The sequence below is a fragment of the Orycteropus afer genome, unplaced genomic scaffold (genome assembly GCF_000298275.1).
Source record: "Orycteropus afer afer isolate SDZICR_OR568_19922 unplaced genomic scaffold, OryAfe1.0 scaffold00024, whole genome shotgun sequence".
NCBI lineage: Eukaryota > Metazoa > Chordata > Mammalia > Tubulidentata > Orycteropodidae > Orycteropus > Orycteropus afer.
This window is the reverse complement of record NW_006921611.1, coordinates 8242570-8255271: the sequence shown is the minus strand read 5'-3', so window position 1 is coordinate 8255271 and position 12702 is coordinate 8242570. Positions and strand designations below refer to the sequence as shown.

General features: G+C 34.2%; 1 protein-coding gene across 1 annotated transcript in view; it reads left to right on the top strand.

Moving 5' to 3' along the window:
• The window catches only part of LOC103192136 (A disintegrin and metallopeptidase domain 3-like), a gene marked incomplete at its 5' end in the record, with an annotated part of 189876 nt that overhangs the window by 73546 nt on the left and 103628 nt on the right, over positions 1-12702 (top strand). The window contains 5 exons of the mRNA XM_007935063.1: positions 4286-4384; positions 7054-7249; positions 8134-8224; positions 8483-8672; positions 11333-11419. Of these exons, the coding sequence (XP_007933254.1) occupies positions 4286-4384; positions 7054-7249; positions 8134-8224; positions 8483-8672; positions 11333-11419 (663 nt within the window). The remainder of the gene's footprint in view (positions 1-4285; positions 4385-7053; positions 7250-8133; positions 8225-8482; positions 8673-11332; positions 11420-12702) is intronic.

The window sequence follows — 12702 nt, the reverse complement described above, 5'->3', positions numbered from 1 at the left end:
AACAACAACAACAACAACAAAACTTCCAGTACAATATGGAATAGCAATGTTAAAAGTAACCATCCTTATCTTGTTCCTGGTCTTCAGGGGAAACAGCTCATTTTTTCTCCATTGAGCATAATGTTGGTTGGTGTTTTTCCTAAATGCCCTTAATCGTATTTAGTAATTTCTATTTCTAGCTTAACATTACTTCAAATGATTAATGCTTATTTTGCAAAATACTTCCAAAAAGTCTAAAATAAAAATTTCAAAAGATCACATAAATATAGAAAAAGAGTATGCTTTTTGAATTTATTCCAGAAATAGGGAAACATTTCTTTATTTTATCAACATGTACCATTGAGTCAACTATTAGGAAAAAATATGTAAGATATTAAATATTGTCAGTTTGTAATACTGTGGTGACTTGGTGTTGCTGTGAGGCTGCAGGTTATGCCACCAGTATTTCAAATACCAGCAGGGTCACCCATGGTGCATAAGTTTCAGTGGAGCTTCCAGACTAAGACAGACAGAAAAGAAGAGGGCCATCCACTTCTGGAAAAATTGGCCACTGAAAACCTTATGAACATAAAACCTTATGAACAGCACTGTCTAATATATTGCTGAAAACTTTATGAATAGCTGTGAAATATTGTCTGATATAGTGCTGGAAGATGAGCCCCTATGTCAGAAGCCATTCAAAATATGACTGGGAAAGAGCTGCCTCCTCAAAATGGAGCTAACCTTCATGATGTGGGTGGAGTAAAGCTTTCAGAAACTTCATTTGCTGACAAAGCATGACACAAAATGGGAAGAAACAGCCGCAAACATCCATTAATAATTGGAAAGTGGAATATGTGAAGCATGAATTTAAGAGAATTGGAAGTTGTCAAAATGAAATGGAACACTGAAGGAATAATACTCTAGGCAATAGTGAGCTGAAATGGACTGGTATTGGCCATTTTTAATCAGGCAATCATATGGTCTATTATGCCAGGAATGACAAATTGAAGAGGAATTGAGTTACATTCATTTTCAAAAAAAAAAATGTTTTAAGATATGTCTTATAGTACAATGCTGTCAGGGCTAGGATAAAATCCATATGCCTACAAGGAAGACCAGATAATGGTACAATTATTCAAATTTATGCACCAACCACTAATGCCAAAGATGAGGAAATTGAAGACTTTTACCAACTTCTGCAGTCTCTGAAATTGGCCAAACATGAAATCAAGATGTGGATCATAACATATTATGGATAACACTGAGAAGAATGGGAATTCTAAACCACTTAATTGTGCTCATGAGAAATTGGTACATAGATCAGAAGGCTGTCATTCAACCAGAACAAGGGGATTCTACATAGTTTAAAATCAGGAAGGGTGTACATCAGGTTTGTATCCTTTCACCATACTTATTCAATCTGTATGCTGAACTAATAATCCAAGAAGCTGGACAATATGAAGAATGTGGCATCAGGACTGGAGGAAAATTCATTAAAAACTTGCAATATGCGGATGACACAACCTTGCTTGCTGAAAGTGAAGATGACTAGAAAGCACTTACTAATGAAGATTAAAGTCTAGTATAAATTGCACCTCAACACAAAGAACACAAAAATCCTCAGAAGTGGACCAATAAGCAGCATCACAATAAAGGGAGAAAAGATTGAAGTTGTCAAAGATTTCATATTACTTGGTTCCACAATCAATACCAATGAAATTAACAGTCAAGAAATAGACAATGTAGGGGTTCTGGTAAGATGGAGGGATAAGCAGACAGACTGCATAAACACTCTTCAACAAAGAAAATAGAAACCAATTAACACAAATACAGAAGATAATCCTGGAGCCCTGAGCTTTCAAGGGAAGGATAGAGAAGTGGACTAAACTCCAACTAGTAAAAGAACCTTCATGAAAACACTGAAGAAGGAGACATATGGAGCTGAGGTCTATCAGCGATCCTGTTGGCACAGGCAGCTTGGATATTGCCTAGTGGTGTTGGACCTAAGAATTAACCTAAAAATCAGCCCTGCTAACCAGGGGCTGCATGGAGGACTGTACTTGGTGGCTGGTGAATAAAAGGGGAAGCAGAGAAGGGGAAGGCAGGCTGATCTGTGGACTTTTGCCTGTCCAGAGGGCACAGCCATTTTCAATGTTGTTTACAAGTGGTTCAACCATTTTGGATATTCAAAGTGACATCATTCTCCCAGCTTCCAGGAACTTAAGAATAGGCTCCACTTGCCGGGGACCACGAGGACAATCAGGACATGACTGGAAAGGTGGGATATTCCCCTTGTTATTCTTATACCCCACACCCTTTTGGTGTACGGAGGTGCAGCCATCCCTCACTTCCACCCACTTTCTGGGCAGGAATTCCATCCCAGTCTGTGTGCTTGAATGCAACCTGGGTGCCCTGCTCCACCCTGCCCGGATTTTTTTTTTTTTTTCTTTTTCTTTTAGTTTGTTTGTTTTTGTTTTAAAATTATTATTATTATTATTATTTTCCTTTTTATTATTGTTCTTTATTCTTCCCTTTCTAGATTCTAGTTTTCCTTGCCAGATGGAATACACACAAATCTCTTCCCTGTTCCTGGTTCCCATTTTATTTTTTCTTATGGTTCTCCATATTCCTTTTTCTTCTTTTTGCATTTTTTCCATTTTTTTTCCTTCATTATTCTTCTACTCTACCTTTTTTTCTCTTATTGCCATCTCCAGAGATATTGCAGGGTTATTTATTTATTTATTTATTTATTTATTTATTTAGGTGATTGTTCCTGTATGTTTACGTGTTTTTTGTCCACTTGCTTTTACTTTTTTGATGGTTTTTTGAGTGTTGTTTTTGTCTAACTGAGTAGGATACAGCAACAGTGCCCATATAACACAACACATGCACATCTTGCAGCTTCACTTACTAAGAAAGAACTACCACTTCCTTCTCCACCAACTGGCCAATGATAAACAACACCAAGAATAGCCATCTTGTGAAGGGTCTTCTCCTTTTTCTCTGACCCTCCACTTTACCAAGCATGATATTCTTCTCCAGGGAATGGTCCCTTCTGACAACATAACCAAAGTAGGTGAGACAAGTCTGGCTTCTTGCTTCCAAGGCACATTCTGGGTGCACTCTTACAGGACAGATTTGTTAGTTCTTCTGGCAGTCCATTGTATTTCCAAGATTCTTTGCCAATAGCACAATTCAAAAGCATCAACTTTTCTTTGGTCTTCCTTGTTCATTGTCTAGCTCTCACATGCATATGAGATGATCAAAAATACCATGGCTTGGGTTAGCTGCACCTTAGTCTTCAAAGTGTCATCTTTGTTCTTCAACACTTTAGTGATCTTTTGCAGCAGATTTGCCCAGTGCAATACAATGTGTGATTTCTTAACTGCTAAGGAAATAATAAGAATAAAATTGTTCTTTGAAATATTGTTAACAGGTAATATTGTTAACAGTTTAGTGATGTCCTCAACAAGATGGACTGACACAGTGGCTGCAACAATGGGCTCAGGCATAGCAATGATTGTGAGGATGGTGCAGGACTAGGCTGTGTTTCATTCTGTTGTACATGGGGTAGCTATGAGTCAGAAGTGACTTGACAACCTAACAACAACATAACCTAAAAACTAAAGTCATAGAATTAATCTTTAATATAAAATGAGAACACTAAAGTAATAATAAAAACAAAATTGTTCTTTGAAACATCATTTTCAATAAGGAAATATTTCAAAAGTTTAATGAACTCTGCTTTGTTATCTCCATGAATTGTTATATAATCCAAAAATGGTATTTTCATAATACATCATTATATGGAAAAGTACTTATGCTATAATAAACTGAAATGGAATCTAAAAACTCTGTATTACATATATTTATGCAAAAATAGGAGACTAAAAGTAATTTCATTAACTATTTAACAAGAGAGTAGGTTGTTGTTGTTGTGTGCTGTCGAGTTGGACCTGACTCATAGCGACCCCTCCTTGGGTTTCTGAGGCAGTATCACTTCGGAAGTAGATTGTCCAACCTTCCTTCCAAGGAGTGGCTGGTGGGTTTGAACCACCAGCCTTCTGGTTAGCAGTCAAGTGCCTTAAACACTACGCTACCATGTATAATTTCATCATCATTTTTTATTCTTTTAGAGAAAATATATTAAATTTAAATAAAAGGGTATTAAAATAAACACAAGTAAGAAAAACAATATATGATTTTAACTATTTTAGAGATATACTTTGGTATATTTTAAAATAAGTAAAATCACTTATTTGATTGAAAATTCATAGTTTAACATGATTATGTTTTATTTTAGGATTGTAAGTATAAAAAGTGCTGCAATCCTGTAGATTGTACTCTCATTGGATTCGCAGAGTGTGGCACTGGGACATGTTGTGATGCAAAAACTTGTGTGGTAAGCTTTCAAACTACAATGTTGTTTTCTTTCCTGAATGTTTATGTTCTTGTCAATTTGTTTTTCAGTTTTGTTTTACATTTTTTAAAAAATATTTCAAATATATTTCCTTATATACTTTGTAGTGAACTTTTTTCTCCCCTGTTTCATAATGGTACGTGAATATTTTCTACATGTGATCAAATACTCCTTTAAACAGTTTTTAGAAGATGTGTTATTTATTCCTGGACTTATCTTCTATTATTTCTATTATTGCAATCATTTTCAAGTTCATCAGTCTCTTGTGTTGGTAAATGACAGAAATCCAATTTTTACACAGCTGGTTCCAGTATCAGAGGATGTTCTAAGGTGTCTTTCAGTCTCTTTCTTAGATCTGCTTTTGACATATGAGTTCAATATCTATCCAAGACCCATCAGTTATTGAATGCTATCAATTCCTCTTTGTCTTGCCTGAATGTAGCTCTTCTTTATCCAGTAACTTATGACAGGATAATAAGTAAACTGCCTAACAGATACTTGATAGGCAATGTTACTATAAATAAGACATAATAATAAAAACTCTCATTTTGAAAATAAAAGGAATCATGTGGAATAGTCATTGATAAGTGCCATGTAACAAATGCTGAAGTTCAGCTTTGGCAGGGACTCCTGACCCTGAGAGTGCGTTGAGTCCTTGACTTTCCTTTGCAGGTGCTTTCATTCACATTTCCTTTCTAGTCACATCTGTGATGAAAAGTGGGTAAGATTTATTTCCTGGGGATTGCTTCCTTTTAGCATCCGCTTTTGTTTGATGTACTTCCAGGGGTGTGGGACAGACATAAAGGTTGATTAATAAGAGATTGGTGATTTCCAGATTTGTTTTTTTCTATGTGGATGAAATCTAATTTACTCTGTTGTATGGGGTATCATTTATTTGCTTTATTGTCTTGTAAACAAAGTCAACAGTTATCTCTTTTCAAGGTGCATCAATGCAGAGGTCAGCTTAGAGTTTCTATTCTTAGCAGTTGGCCTGGTTCCTTTTCCATTCCACAGAGCTCTCATGTGGGCCTTTGTCTGCACACCAGTGCACTGAAGGAATAAAGCTTTCCTAAACAGTCCATTGCCTTCTGATGACATCCCACAGGATAGATCTTTAAAATGAAGATAATTGTTATTTTTGTAGAAAGAAAATTCACAGTCCAGGTTGCTAAGGAGGGCCTCAGGGACAAGAACTCAATGTACTACTTTAGTTCACATTGTCTCTTTATTTTATATTATGGCATAGAACTCGGCCTTTCCTATTCTCTAAGGTTTCTGGTAGCATAGTGCCAAGGCACTTGACTGCTAACCAGGAGGCTGGCGGTTCAAACCCACCAGCCACTCCTCGGAAGAAAGGTTGGGCAATCCTACTTCTGTAGTGATAACTGCCTCGGAAACCCAAGGAGGGGTCGCTAGGAGTCGGGGCCGACTCGATGGCAAATAACAACAACAACAACAACAAGGTTTCAATCATCTTACACTCAGCTCGTTCATTACTGGTTATCGTCATAAAAGCCTTCTTATAGCAAGTTTATTTTTTTCCCTCTCTACTTTCAAATATATAATTTTCCATCAAAGATTGTCTAAAAATTAGAGACTTGTTGTAAGACTTTTAAATAAATTTTGAGCTTAGCTAGACATAAGTTCAAGTGTAAGGATACGAAAGACAATAGTTTAAACAGTTGCTTTGCTAATATATAACAGTGATTGACATGTTTGTAACCAGTACTTAGATCTACTTTTATTAAAATTTAATTTATATCCCATAATAACATATAATAGCAATTCTATGCTAATCAGTTGTAGCTTGATGCAGAATGGCCAAACAAGGAAAACAAACAACTAAGAAGCTTAAGCTAAATAAAGACATAATTAGTATTTATCATAACTATTTTAAAGACTGGCATCAGAGATAGTGCAGCTATTCAGGAGTGTAATTAAGCTCCAAGAATCAAAAGTTTAAAAAAAAAAAAAATTGCCTAACTTTATATCAGTTATTTTCTATTTATCTTGAAGCAAATATTCAGGATGGCCAAAAAATTTAGTTATGAGAGCTATTATGAAAACTATTTATCTCTTGAGGTGAAATTCATGTAATAAAAATTAACCATTGTAAAATGATCAATTTAGTGGCAATGAATATATTCCAACCATTTTCATCATTCTAAAGGAAAATCATGTACCCATTAATAGTTGCTTCCCATTCTCCTTTTTCCCTAGCCTCTGGCATTCCTCCAACTGCATTCTGTCTATGGATTTACCTATTCTTGATATTTGATATAAATAGAATGATATAATATGTGACTTTTGTGTCTGGCTTTTCTCACTGAGCACAATGTTTTCAAGATTCATCCATGTCATATCAATACTTCATTCCTTTTATGGCTGAATAATATATTCCATTGTCTGCATATACCACAATTTGTGTATCTATTCATCCATTAATGGACATTTGAGATGTTTTCATCTTAGTTTCCTAGAACTTTTAAGTAAATCTGTAATTGAAATAGTTCAAAATGCAATAATGGTGTAATAGTGGTAGAAATAATATTTACAAATGCAATGTACCTATGTAAACTCATTATTTACATTTTTTTTAGACCTTAAAATAGCTTTGTTTTGATTTTGGTTTTGTTTTCTTTTCCTCACAGATAGCAGAACGCGGACAAATATGTAGGAAAAGCCGAGACCCATGTGATTTTACAGAGTATTGTAATGGAACATCTGAATTTTGCGTACCTGATGTGGTATCTGCTGATTTAGAACCGTGCCTGAATTTCACCGCTTTTTGCTATGGTGGAATATGCCGAACTATGGAAAGACAGTGTGTAGAGTTGTTTGGAAAATGTAATAGTCATTTCTTTTTCTGGAGTTAATTTCAAACTATAGTTATTCTAAAGTCAATAATACGCTCACTAAACCAAAAACCAAACTCACTGCCCTCGAGTCAGACACGACTCATAATGACCCCTCCTAGGGTTTCCGAGGGGGTATCAGTACTGAGGTAGATTGAACAACTTTCCTTCCAAGGAGTGGCTGGTGGGTTTGAACCACCAGCCTTCTGGTTAGCAGTCAAATGCCTTAGGTGCTATGCCACCAGAGCTCCCAATCCACTCACTAGGCATTTTAAAAAGTGTTGATATTTTATCTTAATTGGAAAACAAAATAAAATTGCAGTGTTTAATAGGACCAGTTTTTAGTATCCTGAAAGGTAAAACAGACCTAATAACTACAGGAGAAAAAATGTAGGATAATAGTTAAATTTTGCTTGTTTGAAGGAATGGTAGATAAGAATAGTGGGTGAGAAAATGTTGTATTCTAAGATGCCATCAAGTTGATTCCAACTAATAGTGACACCATGTGATATAGTTGAACTGCCCTATTGGGTTTTCTCTCATGTAATCATTATGTGAACAAACCATCAGCTTTATGGGAGAAAAACCTAGTGATCTTCCTCCATAAAGATTACAAATAAGAAAATAGTATATATTTTAAAAAAATAGTATATAAGAAAGTACATGACTGACTCCCCGATGATTTCAATTTTCCTATTAAATAGATAAGTTTTAGTAAATATTTCTCCTCCTTGAATAGCCAGTAGATGACTTCATAGATTTAAAATAAATAATACTGATAGAACTCATTACTGTAGTCTGTCTCTGTTAATTATAACTTTTAATGTTTAAGATTTTGTTTAAGATGAGTAATTTAAATTTTGTTTACACTTTCAGTTGCTAAGAGTGCTGATTATCTGTGTACACAAGAAGTGAATTTTCAAACAGATGATTTTGGAAACTGTAAATCAAGGAGATGTTCCTTTGCGTATGTACTTAGAAAAGTATACATTTTCCAAATTGTGTGTGTATGTGTTTTTACATTAAAGAGTCTCTTAATGAAAATAAGAGATAAACTCAGTGTGTACAAGGGAGTTTGTATTTTGTACTTAAAAGATAAGTGTTTTGAATAGCTTTCATATTATGATCAGAGTTGAGTAATACTTTTAATTATTTTCATGTTTTGAATTATTTACCTAATATTTCCTATCCCTAATGGGTAATATTTTCTGCCTTACACTGCCAGAGCCATCCTTTGTGGAAAAGTAGTTTGTCATTGGACAAAATCAGAACTAGTACAAGTGCCTGGTTATGACATACAATATACTTATATGGGAGGACATGTATGTTTGTCTGCATTTTTAAGAAATGCCACATTGAGAAAATTACATGACAACACCTTTGTGGAGGATGGCACTATATGTGGTTCAAATAAGGCAAGTAATTTTTTTTTTTTTTTTGGTACTTTGCAGCTGTGTCTTTTCGTTTTGAGTCATGCCTCATTAGCAAATGAAGGTCCACAAAAACTTTATTCCATTCACGTCATTAAGGTCAATTCTATTTTGAGGAAGCAGCTCTTCCTAGTCATATATTGAGAGCTTTTCAATCTGAAGGATTTATCTTTCAGCATTATATCCCACAATGTTATGCTTTTATTCATAAGGTTTTCACTGGCTAACTTTTTTTCAGAAATAGATTTCCAGATCCTTCTTCCTAGTGTGGCTTAGTTTGGAAGCTCCACTGGAAAGTGTTCATGGAAAATTTTGCTGGTATTTGAAATACTGGTGCCATATGCTCCAGTATCATAGCAACACGTAAGCCACCACAGTATGACAACATTACAGATGGGTGGTGGTGGAAAGAGGAGGCTATTGTTTGTCAGGATTTTCTGTTTGAATTGTAGTCATTCTGTAATTATTTTGAAATTAAATACAAATGCATTTATTCTTATGTATTTTATTCTACATTGTTCAGCTGATTTCAGAGAAGTTAGAAAGAAAAGACTTGTTAAATATAGGTAGCTTGAAAAAAATAAAATGTATACGGACAGGCATTTTTCTAGAAAGTAAGTTGGCTTAATATTGTTCAGAGAGAAAATTTGTTTGGTTTTGTTATTTTTAAGATTTAGATAAAGGAAATGGCTTATCAAACAGATTCTGGCCCACATATTTGACTAGGGTACATGAGAACACCTAAAGACATTCATTTAATAAATAAAAGAATATTTGGGGGCAAGTTTTGTCTCCAAATAAATAAGATAAAAAATACATAAAGAAAATTAATTGGCTGTCTCCTACTCATTCAATATTCAGAACTGTAAGAAAATATGCTTACCTACTCTAAGTATTTCTATTTAAGAGATATATATTTTGGTGATGTGACTACTTTTGGTACATTATTAATTGTCTTTTATTCAAAGGAATAAGTAGCATGTGCTAGTTCATTCTCAAAAGACCGTTGGCCATGGATAAGTGCTTTATATAGTGTCTCCCTAGTAGCTATCGGGAGGAAGTGGGAGAGGAGATGTTGCATTGTGCTAAATTGTGGTCAATGTCATGAGAAAAAGTGTATGTGATCTGCTGTATGGAAAGTGTCTTTGCTCTGCAAATTTTCACCCAAATCACAATTAAATAAATAAATAAATAATGACCCTGTGTAGTAAAACTTATTACTGTCAATTACAATGTTTAAGGAACACCAAACCAAACCCACTGTCATCAGATCAATTATGATTCATAGCGACCCCTCCTTGGGTTTCTGAGGCAGTATCACTACGGAAGTAGATTGCCCCATCTTCCTTCTGAGGAGTGGCTGGTGGGTTTGAACTGCCAGCCTTCTGGTTAGCAGTCAAGTGCCTTAGGCACTATGCTACCAATTCTGTGAAAAGGTTGTGCTGTCTGTTCCAACATTGTTATTCTTGCTGGTTTTATTAGAGGACTTTCAGTTAATGAACAAACTGATATATGTTCTTTTGTTATCTCCCTGTAGAAACAAACAACAATGATTTTTTTTTGGACTTTTCCCTCTATATTGGAAATTCCATAACTTTAGAAAAACCTGCATATAGTCTTAGTAATTGTCCCCAAATAATTCAAGTTAAAATTTGGATGTTGTTGTTGTTATGTGCCGTCGAGTTGGACCCGACTCATAGTGACCCTTCCTTGGGTTTCCGAGGCAGTATCACTACGGAAGTAGATTGCCCCATCTTCCTTCCGAGCAGTGGCTGGTGGGTTTGAACCTCCTGCCTTCTGGTTAGCAGTCAAGTGCCTTAAGCACTACACTACCAGAGAAATAATTAACATCAATAACAAAGTTTACATTCTAAATCAGGTTAACTAAGTAAGTAAATGTTGAAAAAAACAGCTTATGTTTAATAGGCATTTACTATGTATCAGGCACTACTCTTGCTCCTTATGTATAGTAGCAAATTATAAAATTCTCATAATCTATGAAATAAATATAGTTTTCATCCCAGATTAACATATGGATTAATTGAAGAATGCAGTGGTTAATAATTTACCCAAAGTCACACTTCTAATGTAACAGATAAGAGATATTGTTATTAAATTTGAAAAAAAAATGTAAAAATGATAGGAACTTTGCTTTACAACATTTATCAATCAATGGCATCTGTGAGTAAAATAGTTATTGTGTTGAAAACTGGCTCTGTCAAAAAGTTGTAGTATTATTTTAAAAGTGCAATTTTTATTCTCATGAAATATAAGAGGAGGATAGCAATATCTCCCTCATAGGGTCAATATGAGTTTATAATGTGAAAACACATATGTGTTATAACAGGCCCTAGCTCATTACAAATGTTGAGTACATACTGGCCTTTGTTGTTATTATTGCAATTTATAACAATGCATACATAACTCTGCTCTTTCAAGGGAAAAATGGTATATCATTCCTAAACATAGATATTTTATAAAGTAATAACTTGTACTATTTTCACAATATCTACAAGTTCTTTTACATTAGAATTAGTAGGTGTCATGAGGTCTTGGTTCATTTGTTGTATATATATCTTTTACTAAATATGTTTGCTCAACTTTTTACATTTAAACTTTTTGTTGTTTTTGTTTTGTCATTTTAGTTTTGTAAGAGCCTAAATTGTCTAAGTGTGCATGGCTATGAGAAGAGACCAAATTGTAACTCATTGACAAAATGCAATGGACATGGGGTATGTAAGTTATTATACTTTAACAATAGCTAATTAATTTATCTACGTAATTTTTTCTAGGGTAAAAATAAGTTCAGAATTATTTAATGTGGCAATTTCTTTTAGAATATTGTAAATAGATAATGAATGATTATTCCAGTATTTATACACATGTGTATGAAATATATGTTCCATAAGGTTGTTATAGACCTCATATGCAAATAAACTTTGAACCAGGCACAAAATTGCAATATGAATCAAGACCTAATATGATAGTGTTCAATAAAGAGCATGAACTTTTGAAAATGGGTTTTTTAAGGGTTAAATTTCTTACCCCATATAATATAAGAAAAAACAAACTCACTGCCGCTGAGGCGATTCAACTCATAAGGACCCTTCCTTGGGTTTCCAAGGCGATATCTGTACAAAAGTAAATTGCAGCATCTTCCTTCTGAGGAGTGGCTGATAGGTTTGAACCACCAGCTTTCCGGTTAGCAGTCAAATGCCTTAGGCATTACACCAATATAGAGGAAGAAAAATACTGCTTCTTAGGTAAACAATACAAAATAATTTCATATCACTCATTAAAAAAAGTTATGCAAAATGTATAATTTAAAAATCACTGTTTATCCGATTTGGAACAACTCTAAAGCTGAAGTAATAAAAGAGGTCTGAAACATCTTTCTACATTTAAATAGACAGGTTTTGTCTCATTCAATGTAGATGATGGATAGAAATCTAAATAAACAATTTAGTATTGAGGTTTACATCCATGTGAACTACATACAATCTGTGGTTATGAAGCAACCTCTGTAAAGCCTGTGGTAATAAAAATTCAATGTCCATACAATGGTTCATAATGAAAAATCAAAATATTGTTATTATTATTGTATTATCATGGTAAAGATGTTTTAGTGTATCTGGATGTTTCTTTAATGTTTTTATGCATAGAATTGTACAGAGTATACTAAGCCAAACTTTTGACTGACATTATATACAAATCATAACTAACTGACTTATGTACAAACTTGACTTAAAGATAATGTTAACGAAAGAAATTCGTTTGTAATCTGGGGACTGATTGTATCTAATATACAAAGAGAATTTCCCATACCAATTATGTTCTGTAATTTCGCACCATTGACATAAAAATTGAAAATTATTTAGTTATATCTTTCCAAATCATATAAATGCCTGTATATAAATAACTATAGCAGCCACCCACTTTATCCTCAAGGGATGTTTTGCAAGACCCCCAGGGGATGCCTGAAAGCTTGGATAGTACCAAACCCTATGTTCACTAC